The sequence below is a fragment of the Rhinoderma darwinii genome, chromosome 2, assembly GCF_050947455.1.
Source record: "Rhinoderma darwinii isolate aRhiDar2 chromosome 2, aRhiDar2.hap1, whole genome shotgun sequence".
Taxonomy (NCBI): Eukaryota; Metazoa; Chordata; class Amphibia; order Anura; family Rhinodermatidae; genus Rhinoderma; species Rhinoderma darwinii.
Window position 1 is genome coordinate 241,008,232 of NC_134688.1, and position 23,672 is coordinate 241,031,903.

The following is a 23,672-nucleotide window of genomic DNA, read 5'->3' on the forward strand; positions in this document are numbered from 1 at the left end:
CTTTATGTTAGGGAAAAAATTTGGTCGATAAATTCAATATTTATTTGTAAAAAACATCAAGATTTAGAGAAAATAAGCAAAAATTTGCATTTTTCTAAATTTAAAACAGCTAGTAATACCACACAAAATACTTACTAGTTTATATTTCCCATAGGTCTACTTTATGTTTGCATCGTTTTTTGAACATTCTTTTATTTTTCTAGGACGTTACAAGGCGTAGAACTTTAGCAGCAATTTCTCATATTTTCAAGAAAATTTCAAAAGCATATTTTTTCAGGGACCAGTTCAGTTCTGAAGTGGCTTTGAGGGCCCTATATATTAGAAAGAGCCCATAAATCACCCCATTTTGAAAACGGCACCCCTCAAAGTATTCAAAACAGCATTCAGAAAGTGTTTTAACCCTTTAGGTGTTTCACAGGAATTAAAGCAAAGTAGAGGTGAAATTTACAAATTTCATTTTTTTTTTCGAAAATTCATTTGTAATAAATTTTTTCTGTACCACAGAAGGTTTTACCCAAGAAATGCAACTCAATATTTATTGCCCAGATTCTGCAGTTTTTAGAAATATCCCACGTGTGGCCCTAGTGCGGTAATGGACTGAAACACAGGCCTCAGAAGCAAAGGAGCACCTAGTGGATTTTGGGGCCTCCTTTTTTAGAATATATTTTAGACACCATGTCAGGTTTGAAGAGGTCTTGTGGTGCCAAAACAGTAAAGACCCCCCAAAAGTGACCCCATTTTGGAAACTATACCCCTCAAGGAATTTATCTATGGGTATAGTTAGGATTTTGAACCCACAGTTTTTTTGCTAAATTTATTTGAATTAGTATGTGAAGATGAAAATCTGCTTTTTTTGTGAAAAAACGTAGAAATTTAGAATTTTTGCAAGGAATAAAGTAGAAAAAAACACCCCAACATATGTAAAGCAATTTATTCAGATTATAGCAATACCCCATATGTGGTAATAAACTGCTGTTTGGACCCACAGCAGGCCTCAGAAGAGAAGGAGCAACATTTGGATTTTGGATTTCTGATTTTGCTGGAATAGTTTTCAGTGCCGTGTCGCGTTTGCAATGCACTGGAGGGATGAAAACCGTGGAAACCCCCCAATAGTGACCCCATTTTGGAAACTACACCCCTCAAGGAATTTTTCTAGGGGTAAAGTTAGCATTTTGACCCCACAGTTGTTTTGCTGAATTAATTGGAATTAGTCTGTAAAGGTAAAAATCTACTTTTTTTCTGTAAGAACTTAGACATTTTTAATTTTTACAAGGAATAAAGGAGAAAAAGCACCCCAGCATTTGTAAAGCAATTTCTCCTGATTACGTAAATACCCCATATGTGGTAATAAACTGCTGTTTGGACCCACACCGGGGCTTAGAAGGGAAGGAGCGCTATTTGGATTTTGGAGCTCAAATTTAGCTGGAATAGTTTTTGGGTGTCATGTCGAATTTGCAAAGCCACTGAGAGACCGAAACAGTGGAAGCCCCCCAAAAGTAACACCATTTGAGAAACGACACCACTTAACCCCTTCCCGCTCCTTGACGTACTATTACGTCATGGCAGCTGTATCGTTCGCGCTCCATGCCGTAATAGTACGTCTCGGGAGTAACGGCCGTTTCGGCCGTCCTCCCGACACATACAGGAGCTGTGACGCTGCTGTCTTGTTCAGCAGCTGTCACAGCTCCTACAGCGGGGACCGATCGCTGTGTCCCCGCTGATTAACCCCTTAAAAGCCGCGTTCTATAGAGATCGCGGCTTTTTAGGGGTTAAGCTGCCATCGCCGGCCTGCTACGCGATAGCGGCCGGCGATGGTGACTATGGCAACCGGACACCAAACAATGGCGTCCGGCTATGCCATAGACGGAAGCCTAGTGGGTCCTGACAACGTCAGGACCCACTATGCTTGCTGTCAGTGAGTAGCTGACAGTTCTAATACACTGCACTACGCATGTAGTGCAGTGTATTAGAATAGCGATCAGGGCCTCCTGCCCTCAAGTCCCCTAGTGGGACAAAGTAATAAAGTAAAAAAAAAGTTAAAAAAAGATGTGTAAAAATAAGAAAATAAAAGTTTTAAAAGTAATAAAAGTAAAAGTCCCACTTTTTCCCTTATCAGTCCTTTATTATTAATAAAAATATATAAACAAACAAATAAACTATACATAATTGGTATCGCCGCGTCCGTAACGGCCTGAACTACAAAATTATTTTGTTATTTATCCCGCACGGTGAACGCCGTAAAAAAAAATATTAATAAACCGTACCACAATCACAATTGTTTGGTCACTTCACCTCCCAAAAAATGGAATAAAAAGAGATCAAAAAGTCGCATGTACCGAAAAATGGTACTGATGGAAAATACAGTTCGTTACGCAAAAAATAAGTCCTCGCACGGCTTTATTGATTGAAAAATAAAAACGTTCTGGCTCTTAGAATAAGGTAACACAAAAAGTGAATGATTGTTTACAAAACGTATTTTATTGTGCAAACGCCATAAGACATAAAAAAAAACTATAAACATCTGGTATCGCCGTGATCGTATCGCCCCGCAGAATAAAGTTAATATATCATTTATAGCGCACGGTGAACGCTGTAAAAAAAAAAGTATACAAAAACAATAGTAGAATTGCTGTTTATTAGTCACCACGCCACCTAAAAATGGAATAAAAACTGATCAAAAAGCCGCATGCACCCCATGAAAACTACAATGGATTCCTCAAGGGGTCTAGTTTCCAAATTGGGGTCACTTTTGGGGGGTTTCCAATGTTTTGGCACCACAAGACCTCTTCAAACCGGACATGGTGCCTAATAAAAAAGAGGGCTCAAAATCCGCTAGGTGCTCCTTTGCTTCGGAGGCCGGTGCTTCAGTCCATTACCGCCCGAGGGCAACATGTGGGATATTTCTCTAAACTGCAGAATCTGGGCAATAAGTATTAATTTGTGTTTCTCTGATAAATCCTTTTGTGTTATAAAAAAAATGGTATAAAAAGAGTAAATTTCACCTCTACTTTGCTCTAAATTTCTGTGAAACACCTAAAGGGTTCATAAACTTTCTACATGCTGTTGTGAATACTTTGAGGGGTCTAGTTTCTAAAATGGGGTGTTTGATAGGGGTTTCTAATATATGGGCCCCTCAAAGCAACTTCAGAAATGAACTGGAACCTAAAAAAATAAATAAATGAGGCAATACTTCGCTTCTTACATTATACTGATAATGAGCCGTGCCCACCCCGAGATTACTCCAGTTTTGACCGTTTGTATAAACGGAGACCCCTATTAGACCGTTCCAGTGCCCGGTTTTCCCAAGCATACACCCCCGAGAAGTGTTTTTCTATTGATGAGTCCCTGGTACATTTTAAAGGGAGGGTTCAATTCCGCCAGTACCTGCCAGGTAAGAGGGCAAGGTATGGCGTGAAGATGTATAAGCTGTGCGAGAGTGCATCAGGGTATACCTACAGGTTTAGGATATATGAAGGAAAGGCCACCCCCAAACCAGACTGCATCCTGGACTACAATAGGTACATGGGAGGGATGGACTTGTCAAATCAAGTCCTGAAGCCCTACAGCGCCATGCGGTGTGGTATAAGAAGCTGGCCGGGCACATCATACAGATGGCTTTGTACAATGCGTATGTGCTACGTCGATGTGCAGGCCAGAGGGGAACTTTCCTGGAATTTCAAGATCTAATCTTTAGGGACCAGGAAGGGGGGGCACCCAGTACTTCTGGAAGCGAGGCCACACGCATCGTACCAGGGCAACACTTTCCAGGAGAAGGTCCCCAAACCGGTGGAAAGGGAAAGAGTCAAAAGAGGTGCAGAGTCTGCTATAAGAGGGGGATAAGGAAGAACACAATATACCAATGTGACACGTGTCCCGAAAAACCAGGGCTCTGTATAAAAGATTGTTTTAAAATGTATCATACATCCCTTGATTTTTAATTTACCCTGATGCACTCCGCACAGCTTACCCCCCTCATCTTTCCCTTCTGAGCCCTGCCGTATGCCCAGGCAGCTGATAACAGCCACATGTAGGGTATTGTCGTACCCAGGAGAACCCACATTACAATTTAAGGGGTGTATATCTCCGGTGGCGCATGCTGGGCACACTATATTGGACACTGAAATGGCATATACATATATAAAATTGCAAATCTCACACTGCACCATCTGCTGCGCATTATCTTTTACACAGTACCTGTGGGGTCAAAATGCTCACTACACATCTAGATGAATGTCTTAAGGGGTGTAGTTTTTAAAATGGGGTCACTTCTAGGGGGTTTCAACTGTACTGGTACCTCAGGGGCTTCTGCACACATGACTTAGCACCAGAAAAGCTCCAGTAGGCCAAATGGTGGTCCTTTCCTTCTGAGCCCTCCCATGGGCCCAAAGGGCAGTTTATCACCACAAGTGGGGTATTGCCGCACTAAGGACAAATTGGGCAACAAAATGGGGTATGTTGTTCCTTGTGAAAATAAGAAATTTTGATCAAAAATGACATCTTATTGGAAAAAATATAATTTTTTTCATTTCACAGACCAATTCAAATAGGTGCTGTGAAAAAACTGTGCGGTCAAAATGATAACAAAAACCATAAATGAATTCCTTGAGGGGTGTAGTTTCCAAAATGGGGTCACTTCTGGTGGGTTTCCATTGCTTTGATACCTCTGGGGCTCTGCAAATGCAACATGGCACCCGAAAACCAATCCAGCAAAATCTGGACTCCAACAAACACATAGCGCTCCTTTCCGTCTGAGCCCTCCCATGGGCCCAAACGGCAGTTAATCACCACAAATGGGGTATTGCCGCACTAAGGACAAATTGGGCAACAAAATGGGGTATGTTGTTCCCTGTGAAAATAAGAAATTTTGATCAAAAATGACATCTTATTGGAAAAAATATAATTTTTTTCATTTCACAGCCCAATTCAAATAGGTGCTGTGAAAAACCTGTGCGGTCAAAATGATAACAAAAACCATAAATGAATTCCTTGAGGGGTGTAGTTTCCAAAATGGGGTCACTTCTGGTGGGTTTCCATTGCTTTGATACCTCTGGGGCTCTGCAAATGCGACATGGCACCCGAAAACCAATCCAGCAAAATCTGGACTCCAACAAACACATAGCGCTCCTTTCCTTCTGAGCCCTCCCATGGGCCCAAACGGCAGTTTATCACCACAAATGGGGTATTGCCGCACTAAGGACAAATTGGGCAACAAAATGGGGTATGTTGTTCCCTGTGAAAATAAGAAAATTTGATCAAAAATGACATTTTATTGGAAAAAATATCATTTTTTTCATTTCACAGCCCAATTCAAATAGGTGCTGTGAAAAACCTGTGCGGTCAAAATGATAACAAAAACCATAAATGAATTCCTTGAGGGGTGTAATTTCCAAAATGGGGTCACTTCTGGTGGGTTTCCATTGTTTTGATACCTCAACGCCTCTTCAAACCTGGCATGCTGCCTAAAATATATTCTAATAAAAAAGAGGCCTCAAAATGCACTAGGTGCTTCTTTGCTTCTAGGGCTTGTGTTTTAGTCCACGAGCGCAGTAGGGCCACATGTGGGACATTTCTAAAAACTGCAGAATCTGGACAATACATATTTAGTAGTGTTTCTCTGGTAAAACCTTCTCTGTTACTAAAAAAAAATTGAATAAAATTGAAATTCAGCAGAAAAAATGAAATTTGCAAATTTCATTTCCACTTTGCTTTAATTCCTGTGAAATGCCTGAAGGGTTAAAAAACTTTCTATATGCTGTTTTGAATACTTTAAGGGGTCTAGTTTTTAAAATGGGGTGTTTTATGGGGGTTTCTAATACATAGGCCCCTCAAATCCACTTCAGAACTGAACTGGCATCTTCAAAAAAAGGCTTTTGAAGTTTTCTTAAAGAGGCTCTGTCACCAGATTTTGCAACCCCTATCTGCTATTGCAGCAGATAGGCGCTGCAATGTAGATTACAGTAACGTTTTTATTTTTAAAAAACGAGCATTTTTGGCCAAGTTATGACCATTTTTGTAGTTATGCAAATGAGGCTTGCAAAAGTCCAAGTGGGTGTGTTTAAAAGTACAAGTCCAAGTGGGTGTGTATTATGTGCGTACATCGGGGCGTTTTTAATACTTGTACTAGCTGGGCGCTGTGAAGAGAAGTAACATCCTCTTCTCTTCAGAACGCCCAGCTTGTGACAGTGCAGACCTGTGACGTCACTCACAGGTCCTGCATCGTTACGGCCACATCGGCACCAGAGGCTACAGCTGATTCTGCAGCAGCATCAGCGTTTGCAGGTAAGATCGACTTACCTGCAAACGCTGATGCTGCTGCAGAATCAGCTGTAGCCTCTGGTGCCGATGTGGCCGTCACGATGCAGGACCTGTGAGTGACGTCACAGGTCTGCACTGTCACAAGCTGGGCGTTCTGAAGAGAAGAGGATGTTACTTCTCATCAGAGCGCCCAGCTAGTGAAAGTATTAAAAACGCCCCGATGTACGCACATAATACACACCCACTTGGACTTGTACTTTTAAACACACCCACTTGGACTTTTGCAAGCCTCATTTGCATAACTACAAAAATGGTCATAACTTGGCCAAAAATGCTCGTTTTTTTAAAATAAAAACGTTACTGTAATCTACATTGCAGCGCCTATCTGCTGCAATAGCAGATAGGGGTTGCAAAATCTGGTGACAGAGCCTCTTTAAGAATATGAGAAATTGCTGTTTATGTTCTAAACCTTGTAACGTCCAAGAAAAATAAAATAATGTTCAAAAAACGATGCCAATCTAAAGTAGACATATGGGAAATGTGAACTAGTAACTATTTTGGGTGGTATAACCGTCTGTTTTTCAAGCAGATGCATTTAAATTCTGAAAAATTCTATTTTTTGTAAATTTTCTCTAAATTTTGCAATTTTTCACAAATAAAGACTGAATATATCGACCAAATTTTACCACGAACATGAAGCCCAAAGTGTCACGAGAAAACAATCTCAGAATCGCTTGGATAGGTTTAAGCATTCCGACGTTATTACCACATAAAGTGAAATATGTCAGATTTGAAAAATGGGCTCTGAGCCTTAAGGCCCAAACTAGGCTGCGTCCTTAAGGGGTTAAGGAATCTATCTAGGGGTATAGTGAGCATTTAGGCCCAAACACATCTTTTGCAGAATTTATTAGAATTAGGCCGTGAAAATTAATAGCAATATTATTTCCACTAAAATGTTGAATTTTTTCAATTTCACAAAGGATAAAGGAGAAAATGCACCCCAACATTTGTACCCTTTTTTGGTACATAAGACTTTTTGAGCACTTTTTATTAAAATTTTTGGTAGAGCGAAGGTGACCAAAAAACTGTGATTTTGCAGTTTAAAATTCTTTATTTTTCACGGTGTTCACCGTACGAGTTCAATAATGGTATATTGTAATAGCTTGGACTTTTACAGATGCAGCGATACCAATTTTGTGTATTTTTTTTTATTTTTTTACATTACTTTAGAGAAAAAATTTGAAAAGGGTTTCTTTTTGGACTTTAAATATTTATTTAATTTTTTCCACTAATAATAACTATTTACTTTTGTTTTTACGCATTTTATTAGTCCCACTAGGAGACTTGAACCAGCAATCGTTAGATCACTGGTAGAATACACTGCAATACTAATGTATTGCAGTATATTGTCATTTTTACAGGCTCCTGTAACAGCGTGTTCGCTGTTTCTGTCCGTTAGTCCCGGGTATCAGCTGTAATACACAGCTGACACCCGCAGCGTATGGCGTGGGCTCAGCGCGTGAGACGCTCCATATATCACCCCCCACACCACGACATGCTATTAAGTCATGGTGCACGAAGGGTTTAATGCACAGCGGATGGTGCAGAGTGAAAATTAAAATTTTCCACTGATGTGCCATTTCAGTGCACTATATGTTGTGCCCAGTTTGTGCCACAAATACCTCATAAAATTTTAACCGGGTTCTCTCGGGTATGGCGATGCCATATCGGTGGACGTAAACGGCTGTTTGGGCAAGCTGTAGGGCTCAGAAGGGAGGGACGCCTTTTGGAGCGCAGATTTTGCTTGGTAGTAGCTCTGGCGTTTTGCTGGCATTTCAGTTTATAATGTGGGGGCAAATGTAGACTGGGCAGAGTACATCAGGGGCATAATAAGAGGGTATAATAATGCAGTAAATAGATAATAATCCGCAGATATGTGGCCTTTGTGGCACTTATAAATGGCGCCTGATCTTATCCGTTTTTGGAACACTGCACATTTTGCATCACCATATTCTGGGAGCCAGAACTTTTTTTATTTTTTCACCACCGGAGCCGTGTGAGGGCTTATTCTTTGCGGGACAATCTGTAGATTTCATTGGTACCATTTTGGGGTACATGCCATTTTTTTGATCACTTTTTATTCCATTTTTCGGCAACCAGGTGACCAAAAACCATCAATTCTGACAATGATTTTTATTTATTTTTTACAGCATTCACCCTGGGCTATAAATGACCATTATATTTTATATACTATTTTGGCGTACATGCAACTTTTTGATCACTTTTTATTGTATATTTTGGGAGGGGTGGTGACCAAAAAATAGTGATTCTGGCATTGTTTTTCGTTTATTTTTTTTGCGGTGTTCACCGTGCGGGAAAAATAATATTATAGTTTTATAGTTGGGGTCGTTACGAATGCGGTGATACCAAATATGTGTGCTTTTTTTTTACGTGTTCATTTTTTTTCCTATAATAAAAGACTTATTATAGGAAAAAAAGCAGTTCATGTTTATGTCACTTATAACTTTTATTTTTACACTTTTTTAAAAACATCTTTATTCTTTATTTTACTTTTTTCACTTGTCCCACTAGGGGACACTTAGACTTGCAGCTTTGATCGCTGCTGGAATAAATTACACTACACACGTAGTGTAATGCATTCCAACTGTCATTGTGACGTAACAGTCACACTGACAGGAAGCCTAGGAGGACCAGCAGAGGCTGGTCCTCATAGGCTTCTGTACATGGCAGCCCGGAAGCCATTGTCTGGCGTCCGGTTGCCATGGGTACCATCGCCACCCCCCCCGTGATTTCACATGGGGGCTGCCGATCGGCGCTAAACACCTTAATTGTGGCGTTCAAAATCGAACGCCGCAATTAAGGGGTTGACTGCCGAAATCAGCGGCGATGGGCCGCTGATCGTCAACGAGGAATGCAGGGCAGACACCCTGCACAGTTAACCGCCGCTGCGGTGTAGCGGCGCGCGGCGGTTAACTGTCAAAGCACAGACGTTACTGCACGTCAAGGTGCGCAAAATGACTGCTCACATTGACGTGCATTAACGTCAAGGTGCGGGAAGGGGTTAAAGACAGGTTTATATTATGAGACATAAAGAAAGTAGCACAGTAAATATGAAACCTATGAATGAGGCACACTCACTGTGAGGTACATTCCCTGTAAGGTGTATATTGTGTAAGCTGTTATGGGTGTCATGTTTACTCACCTGAGGCCAGTATATGCTACCTTTAAAGGAAAAGTGTCGCGAAAATTTTTTTTTTTATATCAATTTGCTTTTAGTGTGTTATTAAAAGAAATTTTATTTATTTGTGTTTTTGTGTTTTACTTTTTTCTTTTACTTTTAATTCACTATGGGGGCTGCCATTTTTTTTCATCTCTGTATGTGTCGATTAACGACACATTCAGAGATGGAATACGGCACATACATCCCCATAGAGAATGCGAATGGGAGCGTTCCATTCACTATAGTGTACGCCGTCTGTGTGGAAACGGCGCATGCGCCGCTCCCACACAGTCTAAAAGGAAGGTCTTCGGCCGAGTGACATCCGGCGCCATTTTCATGTAGACCGGAAGCCGCGGCTGGACAGTAAGATGACTACTTCCGGTCGCGGCTTCCGGACATATGTTCAGAAGCAAGGACTAGGAGCGGAGGGAGCGGACGGATCGGAGGGAGCGGCGGCGGCAGGAGAAGGTAAGTTATGTTTGTGTATATTCGTGTTTTACTGTGTGATTACCACTGTATGTAAGCCTACTACACTATGCATCCGCTCAAAAAATGGCAGCACACAGTGTAGGAGGTTTGAACATTCAACCCCCTCCTTTCTCCTGGCCCTAGCCAGGATAAAGGAGGGGGGTTAATTGAGCACACTAGAGCGAGTGTGTCTTCTCCAATTTTGCAGCATAAAGCAATGAGGTTGCTTTACCACATGCCAATGCTGCAATTTTGGGAATTGCTCCCTCTAGTGACCAGCACATGGAAATGTTATAAATTAGAATCTAATTTATAATATTTCCTGACTTGTGAAAAAATTTAAAAAATTAGAACAATGTGTAATCATGTATATACTAACTGTTTAACTAAAAATATAAAAATAAATTCTAGCGACACATTCCCTTTAAACAGAAACCATGGTTATGCCAGACAGAATGATACTGAGCTAATATTCTTCTCTACTATAGTTTCTTATGAAAATTCAGACCGGTGTGCACACTGATACTAGTCTGCATTGTCATAAGAAACTATAGTAGAGAAGAATGTGAGCTCAGTAGCCTTCTGTCTTGTATTGCCATGGTTTCCAGGTAGAGGTAGTTGCATAAACTGTCCCCATGTGACAGAACTGGACACCCGTCACAGTGTTATCTGTCCGGCACCGAAAGATGAACTCCTCACCTGGCGACAGGGGTCATTGGACCACCCAACGGACATGCATTTCATGCCTGGGGATAGAGCAGCGCAGCCGGTAACACCAAGACTCCGGCGGAGGAACAGGAACAGCAGAGCCAGCGGGAGAAGCACATCACGGGAAGTACAGAGGAGGTGGGCTTTAAGAGCTGATATGCTTACTCTGCAAGAACGTCGGCTCGCACATCAGTGTACTAGCAATCAGAAATGAAACAACTGGGTGATTTTAATTAGTTTAATGCTGGTTCCTACCATCCCCAAGTATATGTAGGCTTAGTCCCAGTTCTGGGTGTATGTGCAGCACAGGTTCCCACCTCATAGGAGTCACCTTGTCGTGGCAGGTGGGCTCACACAATTTGATCAAAATGTGCGCTAAGAACCTCCCTATTGTAAGTAGATTTAGCAGTAACGCATATTTATTTATATTTAGCGGCTTAGGTGGCATTAGTGTTCGCAGTGTGCTGTCGTCATCTTGTGTGCTGCAGAAATGAGGGCAGTCTTAGATTATTAGTTTTTTTTACTCAGACTTACCCCTTGTTTCTGCAACAGGTTGTGAACTGCTGCACTAGATAGACTAAAATCAGAGTAATTCAATGCTCAGCTAAGCTCATGGCTCACCACAAAAAAAGGTGTGTCCAATGTAAAGGAGTTATACAGTGTCAGAAAATAGATTGACTGTCCTCAAGAAAGGCCACAAGTATTAGATCAGTAGGGTCCAACTCTTGGCATCCCTACTGATCAGCTGTTTGAAGGGGCCGCAGCGCTGCTACCCCTTCATTTCATTCAAAGCTCCATACTGTACAATGCAACACATTTGTAATAGCGGAGCACAGAATTACAGCTTTCTCCCATTAACTTGTGTCAGCGTTGTACAGTATGGAGTTGTGTAAGAGATAAAATGGCCCCTTCAAGTAGCTAATCGGCTGAGAGTGAGACCCCCACTAATCAGATATTGAAAGCCTATTCTGAGGACTAGTTATCAATTTTCTGGCACCAGACAACTTCTTTAGAAAACAAAAATGGAGAGAGCATTAAATCTCATGGAGTACTGATTTCTATAATAAGGTTTTCCGCAAGTCATGAAAGTCCAAAGCATACCTTTTTTAATTCTAGATGACAATATACAGTGCCCATTCATAAATATGGAGTTGTCTGTGTAATGCAGTACAGGTCCCCAAAATGAAAAGACACTCTTTATGACTGCTCTCCACTCCAAAACTTGAGGAGCCCCTCTTTTAACTCAGAATTCCCTAATAGGTATATGAAAATGGGTTTCTAAACTGCACAACCCTTTTAAGTATTTAATATACTTTAGTATTTATAGAAAATTTATCTGTAACATAATGGTGGTAGAAGACTACAACACTTTGGCCAGAAAAACTGGGAAAACAAAAATGTAACCAAAGAACAAAGCATTTTTCCAACCAATACTGCATTTAGATGTGGAAATGTAGGACAGAGATTAAAAATCTCTATGATCTGACTGTAGATGATTGTATATGCCTCAGGATGTTTTTTGAGAACTACTGCGTTTATTAAAAATTATAATATCTTTCTGGATATACCACTTTGACTGTAATAAAAGTGACATGTTTTGATAAACTTTTGCGGCATGAGCTCTTGTAAGGAGGACATTAGGTCAGTCTAGTTTCTACGTTTTTTTTGTTTTGTTTTTTTTGTCTGAGAACACAATTATATCTCACATATTTGTAGTTTTGCTGCATAGATGTTAAGATTCCCAGGCTTTTATTTAAGAAGTCCTTAAAGTCTATATAATTAAATGTACTTTGGTTAAAGATTGCACTTCCTCTTCTAGCTGCCTACAGCAATCTCATATATCCCACCAAGGCGTCCCTTCAAGATAACAATTTAAAGAGTAGTTGTTCACATGCATAAAGGGAATTTGCGCCATTAACTCCTAGCACTGTGCACTTCACTGTACTCAGGTGTTTACTTTAGCTCTTACTTATTGTTTTACACAACAAAGAACATCTTCTGCTCCAAGGAGCACAAGTGCAGAATCTCCCTATGCTCTGGAACATCTTGTCAGATTAATCAATGTAAGATAGGACATTTGGTCTACGAATAGATGCGATAAAAGTTTACATTTCAGGTTACAATGTGTGATCACAGAGGAATGCATTGCGTAAAGCGGGAATAAAGAGCGCTGGTATGTATTTTTGATTTTTTTAAATAAAAAAGAACATTTTGACATTTTATTTGTAATCGAATAAGCATACTATGCAAAGACAGAGCCTTATATTCAATATATATGCAATTCGGAAAAAAATGCATCTCATGGATAAAATATGTTTTATAACAGGATTGGTATTATGACACAAAATGTAAATATAATTAGCACAATGCTGTGCAGAACATTCTCTGGATCCAGGTTATTGTGCACATTAATGTCCACATCCGTATGGACTATAACTGTATAATGGTAGTATTGATATAGATGATTATTTGGATCCACTGAATGTGCCGTTGATACTGCTAAACCAAAAGATGTAAAAATGTAACTGTTGAGAAAAAGGTGGTCACCAATGAATTTCCTTCCTTGATTATAAGAACAGTGACTCTGAGAGGGGATCAGAACTATTTCATTTTTCCTTAGGCCCCATGCAACACGACCATATCCGCAAAAACTGACCGTAAATATGGTTCCGTATTGCTTTATAGTCATCAGCAAATCATCAGAAACGTACCCACTTCTGCTGAATGGTATCCGTAAATACAGTCCGTAGTGCATCCGTATTGCATCCGTATATACGGATCCACAAAAAAAAAAAGAGTCCTCGTTAATGGGAAATCCCCTTTGTGGCACTTAGCAACACTTCTATATTTGCTGATGGCTATCCGTTTTTACGGACGCACCTCCGTAGCCATCCGCAATTTTGGCTTCTCCCATAGACTTCTATGGAGGAGTCCGTGCCGCAGACCAAGAACGGACATGCTCCATAATTCCCGGCACAGTTCTGCAACACGGACACTCATCCGTAGCGATACAGAAAGGTGTCTGCTTTCAATGAAAGTGAATGGGTCCGTTTTTGTGGACCGCAAAAACTGAGGTCTTTTACGGTCATGTGCATGGGGCCTGAATCAGTAAGGCCCCATGCACACGACTGTAAAAAAAAAACCTCCATTTTTGAGGACCGCAATTGCGGTCTGCAAAAGCTGACCCATTCGCTTCCATTGAACGCGGACACCTTTCCGTATCACTACAGATGAGTGTCCGTGCCACAGAACTGTGCCGGGAATTATGAAGCATGTCCGTTCTTGGTCCGCAATTGCGGCACGGACTCCTCCATAGAAGTCTATGGGAGAAGCCAAAATTGCAGATGGCTACGGAGGAGCGTCCGCAAATACGGATAGCCATCAGAAAATACAGAAATGTTGCTAAGCGACACAAAGGGGACTTCCCATTAACCAGGCCTCTTTTTTTTGCGGATCCGTATATACGAATGCAATACGGATGCACTACGGACCGTATTTGCGGATACCATTCAGCTGAAATGGGTACATTGCTGATGATTTGCTGATGGTCAGTATTTGCGGATATGGTCCAATGCATGAGGCCTATAGAGAATGAATAGTCAGGAATAAAACCACTACCTTGTAATCTACATGTCAGTTCTTAATGTATTGGGACAGCTAAAGCAGCTCTACATAGAGAAGACCTTATAGATCTCATGTCTCATTTTCTTGCACCGCTGTGATGCTGGCAAAGCAAATTTTCACCTATTCACTCTTCTCTAGCAGTAAACTTTCAGAGAAGTATTTGTTCAGTATGACCAGAAGCGATCTATAAAATGTGTATTACTATATGTATAATATATAGGATTCACTGCGCTACACAGAAGCAAATAAGCATTTAGGTTTTAAAGTTAAAATATGTAGATAAATAAGTTTCAAACTAAAGAATATGTATTTCAGTGAATCTAGTATGCTATAAAAAAATATTAAAAAAAACACACTTGTTTGGAAAAATGCCAAACCTATTTACCTGTGAAAGCCACTCTTCATCATCCTGGCCACTGTGGTCTGAAGCCAAGCTATCATAAGAGCCATGCCGGGTAAGGGGGCCAGGACTACCAGGTGGCACCACTGTAAAAGAAAATGCATTATTTCAGCATTATACATGAATATGCATGTCAGTCTCTAAAATAAAATAGGTCTAATCTAAAACAGTAAATGGGAGAAAATGCGCATTTTCAGATGGCATGCAAAGGGTTGAAAAAATACCTAATCCCTAGGCAAGATTTTTGGCTGCATTACATTAAATATCCATCTACAGCTGTCTAAGAAGTGATAGTACCGAACAATAGGTACGCTTTAAAGGAGTTGTGTCATGAAGACAACCCATTTTGCTATTAGCAGATTTCCATGGGTCCAGTTTCAGAAACTCCGAGTGATCAGCTGATATTACCAGTAGAACCTGTGGCCAGCCAGACACAGCACAATGTAGTATTACATGGCGGCAATTCAGATGTCACCCCCCTATGACATCTATTTGCTCTAATAGAGCACATGTAAAGGGGTTGTCCTGGTGAGACAATCCCCTTTAATGCATTAATCCATACATTTGCAAATAGGTTGTGATATAGAAGGTGTACAATAGTGCTTAGTTAATAAAAGAGCACTTAAGAGACTTCACATATTTGTAATACTTTAAGGCCCTGTTCACATCACGCTATTTGTGGAGTGTGAGCAAAACGTAATCCAAAAACGGGATGTGAATAAGACCTTATCTGTACACGCAAAAAAGCTTATACTTATGCAATGAAATTGTCAGTCACATATACTCATAAAATCACATGACGGCTGCTGCATGAGTATTTGCAGTCAGCATATACACATCATTATTGTTTTCTGCTTCCTGTTTTCTTAGTTCTGAATACAGCGCTCTACTAACAGGAGGATGAGTGCGTGTACGGTCTCACGCTTCCTTCAAGGGAAATGTTCCGGCTGCAAGTTCACAAGAGGGGCAGCAGTGTTAAAACTCAACCATGGAGGATCATGATCCAGTATTCAAAGTATATATATAAAAAAAAAAAAACAACCAAAAAAAAAAAGCAGCATCCATCTGTTAAAAAGAGTAGAGTTAATACACTGAATCCAGAGAAAGTTGGCTACTGTGCAAGTTGTGGCAACTTTTATTAGACCATGAAGTTGATCTCCTAAGAATTTTAGTACATTCAATGAAAAAACTTTACACTAGAATATCCCTGTAGACTGATAAAAACAGCCGTAAAAGTTGTGGCACTATGGACTATGTAGAAACGTTCTTAGTGAACAATAGTACAACTTGTCTGTCAAAGAATCACAGAATGTTCACTGCTTACCCAATCTTATAAAAAGATATGTATTTTAATGTTTCAGAACATTCTCAGAACTGCAAATAAGTGACATAACATAGTAAGTATAGGCCAAAATACACCACACTGAAAATAGCCACCGGAAGCTTCTTACCAGTCGGAAATGACTGCATATAGCCGCACTCAACTCCACAGTGAATGCATATAAAACATACTTTAGATAAAGTGTTCCTCTAAATTGACAGATTAAGGCCCCATGCACACGACCGTGCCCGCAATTACAGCCCGCGATTGCGGGCACGGCCGGCCGCTGACTGCCACCCGCATTTTCGGGCCGTGCTCCCATACAAAGTATGGGAGCACGGCCCGCAAAATGCAAAAGAACGGACATGTTCAATAATTTTCAGAACATTTCTGCGGCACGGACACCCATCCATAGCGCTACGGAAAGGTTTCCGCATTCAATGGAAGTGAATGGGTCCATTTTTGCGGACTGCAATTGCGGTCCGCAAAAACAGAGTTTTTTTATACGGTCGTGTGCATGGGGCCTAACATGTGAAACCATTGACCTCCTGACAAACATCACAACCCAATATCTTCAAATTTCAACCAACGTGTTTGTGTCTCTCAGCTGTAAACCATGAGATAAAGCCCAGTCTTCATTGACGATCTGTATAAAACAAGTGGGCAGCGGTGAGCAGTTATTTATATAACTAATATTGTAGATTTAACAACTTTGCATGTTCACTAAGTGCTCCTTCTTATATGTCCGGTGTCAGGAGCAGTTTCCTTCCGACTTTTCATATAAAAGTTACAGGGAATATGATGGCACAAATAATCCTGTTGGCTTCGATGGGAATCAGCTGTGCTCTTTTTGGTGTCCAAAATGAAAGTCCAACATCATAAAAAGCCGTGAGTCCGGCTTGGAGGAACGTTGCATGCTATGGTCCTTCAGGTGGGACCATAATGCCAATAGCCTCCCTCACGGGAAAGATGAGCACCACACATGGGTCCGTCACACCTATCCACCAGGCTTTTTATCAGGTAGAGGGGATGAATAACCCCGAATAAAATATGTCAATAAACCCTAACCTGCAGTAGAAAAATAGTAGTTACAGTGCCACCATAAGAGAGCCATGTTTAATAACAATTTTCTAGCATACTCCAGGCCTGGCGTAGGTCGTGTAAACAAGTGCAAATCAATGAGACAGCTCGTTTGCTCCTCTCACAGGGAGCTAGTATGGAGACGAGCGATCGTTACTCCGATCGCTCATTCCCATACATTTCTATCATGTCGGCTGCACATCGTTGTTTACACAACGAGATGTGCTGCTGAGAACGATAATATTTTGGGCATTTAAAACGATACAGTCAGCTGATGAACGAGCGTTTACTCATTCATTGTCTCATCGTTGCCCTGTTTACACAGTGCAATGATCGGGAACGAGCATTCTATGAACGCTCGTTTGCCCGATAATTGGCCGGTGTAAAAGGGCCCTTAAAGTGCAATCCACAGTGCCTCATTACAATTTCATTCACATTGTCCTTATCACATTGCGATCACAGTGTGCCATAATTCTAAACAATACACTTCACTCCACTGCTATTAAAAGGAATTTATATGTAAGCAGTCAAGTCAGTGGCCACTCACATGTCATTTTCTGTTTCTGCCAGAGATTGATATAGTAGGAACAAATCTATCTTTCATAAATAGATCAATTATGATGGGACCGAAGAAGGGCTTGTTGCCAGTGTGCGTACCATCTGAGATGTGGTGCATACCCCTGAGGACCATGTACCAAAGAATCACTTTCATAAACTAACCTAAAATAGTTTTAATAAATGTCAATAGTTCAACACAAGACAGAGCTAATTCTTTATTTATGCCACGGCCGTGGTCGCGGACTGCTGCCATTCATTACATAGCAAAGGCTGCGACCACAGACCGCAGGCATCCTGCCAGTGTCTCCCTCCTAGGAGACGCCGGCACTTGCGGCCATCCGTCCCTGCTCTCAATGTTAGGGTGCGCGCGCTCGGTCTCGGCCTTAAAGGACCAGCGCGAGCACCTGTTAAAAGTTCCCTAATCTATCCCTGATCATCCTGGACTTTAAAAAGGGCTCCGCCCTTCCACTCCTTGCCTGAGCGTTGTTGTCTACCCATGTTTGTATTGCAAATGATCCCTTAGTTGTATCCTGCTCCCAGTGTTTCCGTGCCCTGTTACCTGTATCCTGTATCCCGTGCTGTGTTTTGTTCCTGAGCCTTTCTAGTGTTGGAGTCGTGTTGTGTCGTCTGCCATGCCTGCTGGTATACACCACATCTGATGTCACCTGCCATGCCTGCTGTTATACGCCACATCTGGTGCTACCTGCCTTGTCTAGTCCCATCTGTGCCAAAGCCTCTGCTACTGTCTGGACTATCTCAGATACCCTTCTGCTACAAACTTTGTATAGACTTAGCATAGACTGTGACTTGGCCAGCTGCCTCTCCGCTAGGGATCCACATCCGCCTAGATCGTGACAATTTATATAGCACCAATGGATTCTGAAGCACCTTACAATAAAGGAAAATATACACACAGCAATCAAACATAATAGAAAATTGCTCAGTAGATCTTACAATCTTCGAGGAGATAGGGTGAATGACACAAAAGGTAAAAATATATTTTTTTAAATTGTAGGCCATGTGTTAAGGATCTGCCAGGCACAGCTTCTGTATCCACGCCCATAGGTAATCAGTCTGCACCTGCTTCTATGTCTGTGAGACTGACTCCATCTTCCACCACTCAGGATGGCAGGCTTAGGAGTGGGAGAGCCTATCACAGCCTGGCCACACGGAGCTAGCTCCCGCCCTCTGTCTATTTATACCTGCCTTTCCTGTTCCTCCTTGCTTGTGATTCTTCGTTTTGGTTTCTGGCCCTGCTGCAGCTTTTTGAACCATGTGACCCTGCTTCATACTGACCCTGGCTTACTGACTACTCTCCTGCTCTGCGTTTGGTACCTCGTACACTCCTGGTTTGACTCGGCTTGTTCACTTCTCTCCTGCTCTGCGTTTGGTACCTCGTACACTCCTGGTTTGACTCGGCTCGTTCACCACTCTTGTTGCCCACGGTGTTGCCGTGGGCAACTGCCCCTTTTCCCTTGCTTCTGTGTACCCTTGTCTGTTTGTCGTGCACTTATTGAGCGTAGGGACCGTCGCCCAGTTGTACCCCGTCGCCTAGGGCGGGTCGTTGCAAGTAGGCAGGGACTGAGTGGCGGGTAGATTAGGGCTCACTTGTCTGTTTCCTTACCCCCATCATTACACATGTACATTCTAACTTTGAATCTAATGCCATCCTGGATGATCTCAACACATTTTTTTTTATATTTCTTTGTATATTAATCTAGGGTGTTTTCACAGTACCTGTTAAATAGATGAAAGAAATTCAACAGTACATAAAAAAAACAAAAACACACTACTGTATGTATAATTTGATCCAATCTCATAAAAATCGAATTTGTACTGGTACAGTATCGGTGCGCATTCTCAATTTTTTTTTAACTAAGCAGCAACAGAGTTTGCTGAAGTTTTGTATTAGATCAATCAATGTTTTCCCTGAACCCTGACCCTTGGGTGCAATAAGGGCCCTGTAATTAATTATTAAAGTTTTCTAACAGCCAATGGTTGGTGTATCTGGTTTCACTTTACATTCATTATCCGCTCCCTGTAGAATGGTAACAGACAGCATGTAATTATATAACGGCCATCGAGCTGCTACTCTGGAAATCCCAGCCAAGGTAATAGTTAGGAGCCGTACACAGATTTTCACTCCTGCACAATAAACACGTTAAATGTGGTATTTTAACCCCCTAATTATTTTAATTACTGCAAATATAAATCAGTATTAAATTAGAGGAATGATACACGTGATATGGTGCATCTATAATGAGAATATCTGAAAAAATATATATATAGGGATTTTCTACAGGAATATAAGTACTGGCCACTTACAGTCAGTGCTAGCTAGACTCGGCCTGTTAGATCTATTAAAGGGACATGCATTGCCTGATATCTGCAACATTAGCGATGATCTATCTTGTGTATTATGTACACTGCAACACTTGCATTTTCTTGTACAATAATTAAATGCTATTATCCTATAGTTTAATCAGTATTAAACACGTAAAATGTAAAGTAACTTTCCACACTGTTACAACCGCTACAACTTTAGGTAGCAATGGTTCTAGCAAAACAGAGGTTTCTTTTATAGATGGATTGTGAACTTTTATTGTTACATATATGACTAGGTAGTAATGCACCGGTGTGGTTAAATTGCTGAGTATGGACTACTCAATACAATCTGATGTATCTCTCTATACATCCTGTTTCAATACACCAAATAAATAATTTAAAACGCAGTTGTGATTTCACAACTAAAGTTTGTCAGTGAAATATGGTATACGGTCCGTCAGATATTAGCACTTTTACAACTCCAAATTTCTATTACATAGGTTAAAAAAAGACACAGGTCCATCAAGTTCAACATTTCTCAATCAATTACACGTCATTCATTGCTAGATTAATTATAACCCTCAATGCCATTTGTCAGTAAATCATCTAGACGTTTTTTAACCCCTTTTTAACCCCAGATTTTCATTTTCGTATTTTCCTCCCCACCTTCCAAAAGCCATAACGTCTTTTTTTCCCCGTCGATATAGTACTATGAGGGCTTGATTTTTGCGGGACGAGTTGTAGTTTTTCGTAGCACAATTTATTTTGTCATATAATGTAATAGGAAACGGGAAAAAAAATTATTTGTGAGGTAGAAAATGAAGAAAAATAGCGATTCCTCCATGGTTGTTTGCGCGCCATTTTTACGGATTTCACTGTGCAATTAAAACAACATGTTAAATTTATTCTGTGGGTCAATACGATTACGGCGATACCAAATATATATAGTTTTTTCTAGGAACAAACGAAATATAGGAGCAGCTCCGTAGCATGCAATATGGGTGCTATCCTCAGGGGAAACTTGACGTGAGACCCCAAGTGAATACAACCACCATTCAAAAGAAGAGGCAGCACTCCAGTGTTCTAAAAATCGAAAATTGATTCACCCAACATATAGGCAACGTTTCACCTTCCCATTGAAGGCATTTTCAAGCTTGCCTCTTCTTTTGGATTTTGGCTATAGCTTTTTCTATATTTTACTACTTTTACAATTAAAAACCTAAGTGTAAAAAAGAAAATTTATTTTGTATCGCCAAATTCCGAGAGCCATAACTTTTTTATTTATCCGTTGATCAAGTGGTATGAGGGCTTATTTTTTGTGGGATAAGCTGTAGTTTTTAATAATACCATTTTGGTGTACATGTGACGGTTTGATCACTTTTTATTTAATTTTTTGTGGGAGATTAGGTGACCAAAAAATAGAGATTCTGCCGTTTACATTTTTTTTTATGGCGTTCACCGTGTGGGTTAAATAATTATATATTGTAATAGTTCAGACTTTTACGGACGCGGCGATACCAATTATGTTTATTTATTTATTTTTTTACTATGCTCTAGGGGGAAAGTTTTTTGAACTTGTAATTTTTTTATTTATTTATTTTTTTGACACAAATTTTTTTTTTATTTAACAAATTTTTACTTTTTTTTATTAGTCCCCCTAGGAGACTTCAACCAGCGATCGTTAGATCACTTGCACGATATACTGCAATACTAATGTATTTCAGTATATCGTGATTCTGACAGGCAACTATTAAGCCCTGCCGGAGGCAGGGCTTAATAGATGCACAAAGATGGCGGACCTGGGGGCCTTCATTAGTCCCCCAGGCAGCCATAGCAATCATCGCCCCCCGCAATTGCATTGCGGGGGGCGCGATGAGCTGTTAAAGGGGATTGCCCCTCTCTTTCTAACTATTTAAATGCTGCGGTCACTATTGACCGCAGCATTTAACGAGTTAAACAAGCGGGATCAAACAGCCGACACCCACACCATATGTAGCGGGTTCACTCCATAAGCCCGTTCCATACTTCCCCTACCCGACTTTGGCGTATGGATACGTCAAATGTCGGGAAGGGGTTAAATGCTGTCATAGTATCTGCCATTACTACCTCTTGGGGTAGGGTATTCCATAGTTTGACTACTCTAACTGTAAATAATCCTTCCTATAATGATGTCTCAAACGCAGTTCCTCCACACGTAATGAATGTCCCCAGGTCCTGTGTAGAGTCCTTGGAAAGAACAGATTATTTGCTAATTCTTTGTATGGACCACACATATACTTGCAAGTTAAAGTATATGTTCACAAACAGGGCGGCCTTAGGTTGCTGCCCTCCACAAACCAAAAAAAATCAACCTCATTAATAGACACGCACATACTGGAACATATATACTGTACATACATAGAGGCACATATTTAGACATACAGGCAAATATACATACATATATATATATATCATCACACACACACACACACACACACACACACACACACACACACACACACACACACACACACACACGAGGCATGTACACACACATAATGGGTCATATACAAATACATATAGGTAAATATATAGACATACAGACCCATATATACCCACACAGGCACATATATACACAGTACAGATAGTGCGGTAGATGTTACCTGCAGTCCTATGTAACACCACAGATAACACACAGTAATAACTCTCTGAGTACAGATAATGCAGTAGCTGTTACCTGTAGTCCTATGTAACACCACAGATAACAGTGATAACTCTCTGATTACATATAATGTGGTAGGTGTCACCTGCAGTCCTATGTAACACCACAGATAACACACAGTGATAACTCTCTGATTACAGATAATGTATTAGTCTACATTCACACGAGCGTGGCATATTCACACGCGGGAAAAACGCACTTAAATCTGGTCCGTGTGTGTTGGTTATGCATCAGTGTGCTTTGCGAGTGGCGTCCGTTTTTCACGCACTCGCAAAGCACTTTTTTTTTAATGGAATTGATGCGCAAATCACGCACCGCACAAGGCTGTGCATCCGTGTTCGGTGCGTGAAAACGCACCAATATAGGACTTGCAGTGAGTTTCACGCAACAGACTCTCGCTGCGTGAATTACTCCTGCATGTGTGAGCGGCCCTATTGAAATCAATTGTTCGATGTGCTGTACGTTGTTTCAACGCACAGTACACAAACGTAATTCGTGATTGTCTGAATGAGGCCTTAGTGTTACATGAGTCCTATGTAACATCACAGATAACACACAGTGATAACTCTCTGAGAACAGATAATGTATTAGTGTTACCTGCAGTCCTACATAACACCACAGATAACACACAGTGGCACGTGCAAAATTGTTGGAAGGCACATCAACCATACATACACAGATAGTGTTAAGAGGATAAAGGGGTTGTCAGGGTTTAAACTTTTTATGTGGCATCAGGAGTGGAGGGCTTCAAATAAAAAAGCAACCCATACTTACCTCTCTCCCCCCAGACATTCCTGCGCTGGGGGCTTCTGTCATCTCTGTTCTGTGTGTACACAGGGCGGCTGCAGCAGTGACATCACATTGACAGTACATCACCGCAGCCTATTACTGGTCTCAGCTGAACACTGCTGAGGCTGTTAATAGGCTGCAGCGGTGGTGTACGGTCAACATGATGTCACTGCTATATACAAACAGAGAACAGATCTGATGG

The 23,672-nt window shown here is 40.9% G+C and overlaps 1 protein-coding gene across 5 annotated transcripts in view; it reads right to left on the reverse strand.

Moving 5' to 3' along the window:
- The window catches only part of BCAS3 (BCAS3 microtubule associated cell migration factor), a 1,147,652-nt gene that overhangs the window by 544,469 nt on the left and 579,511 nt on the right, over positions 1 to 23,672 (reverse strand). For all 5 annotated transcript variants that reach the window (XM_075852996.1, XM_075852997.1, XM_075852998.1 and 2 more), the window contains one exon: positions 14,682 to 14,782. In XM_075852996.1, coding sequence (XP_075709111.1) covers positions 14,682 to 14,782 — 101 coding nt within the window. The remainder of the gene's footprint in view (positions 1 to 14,681; positions 14,783 to 23,672) is intronic.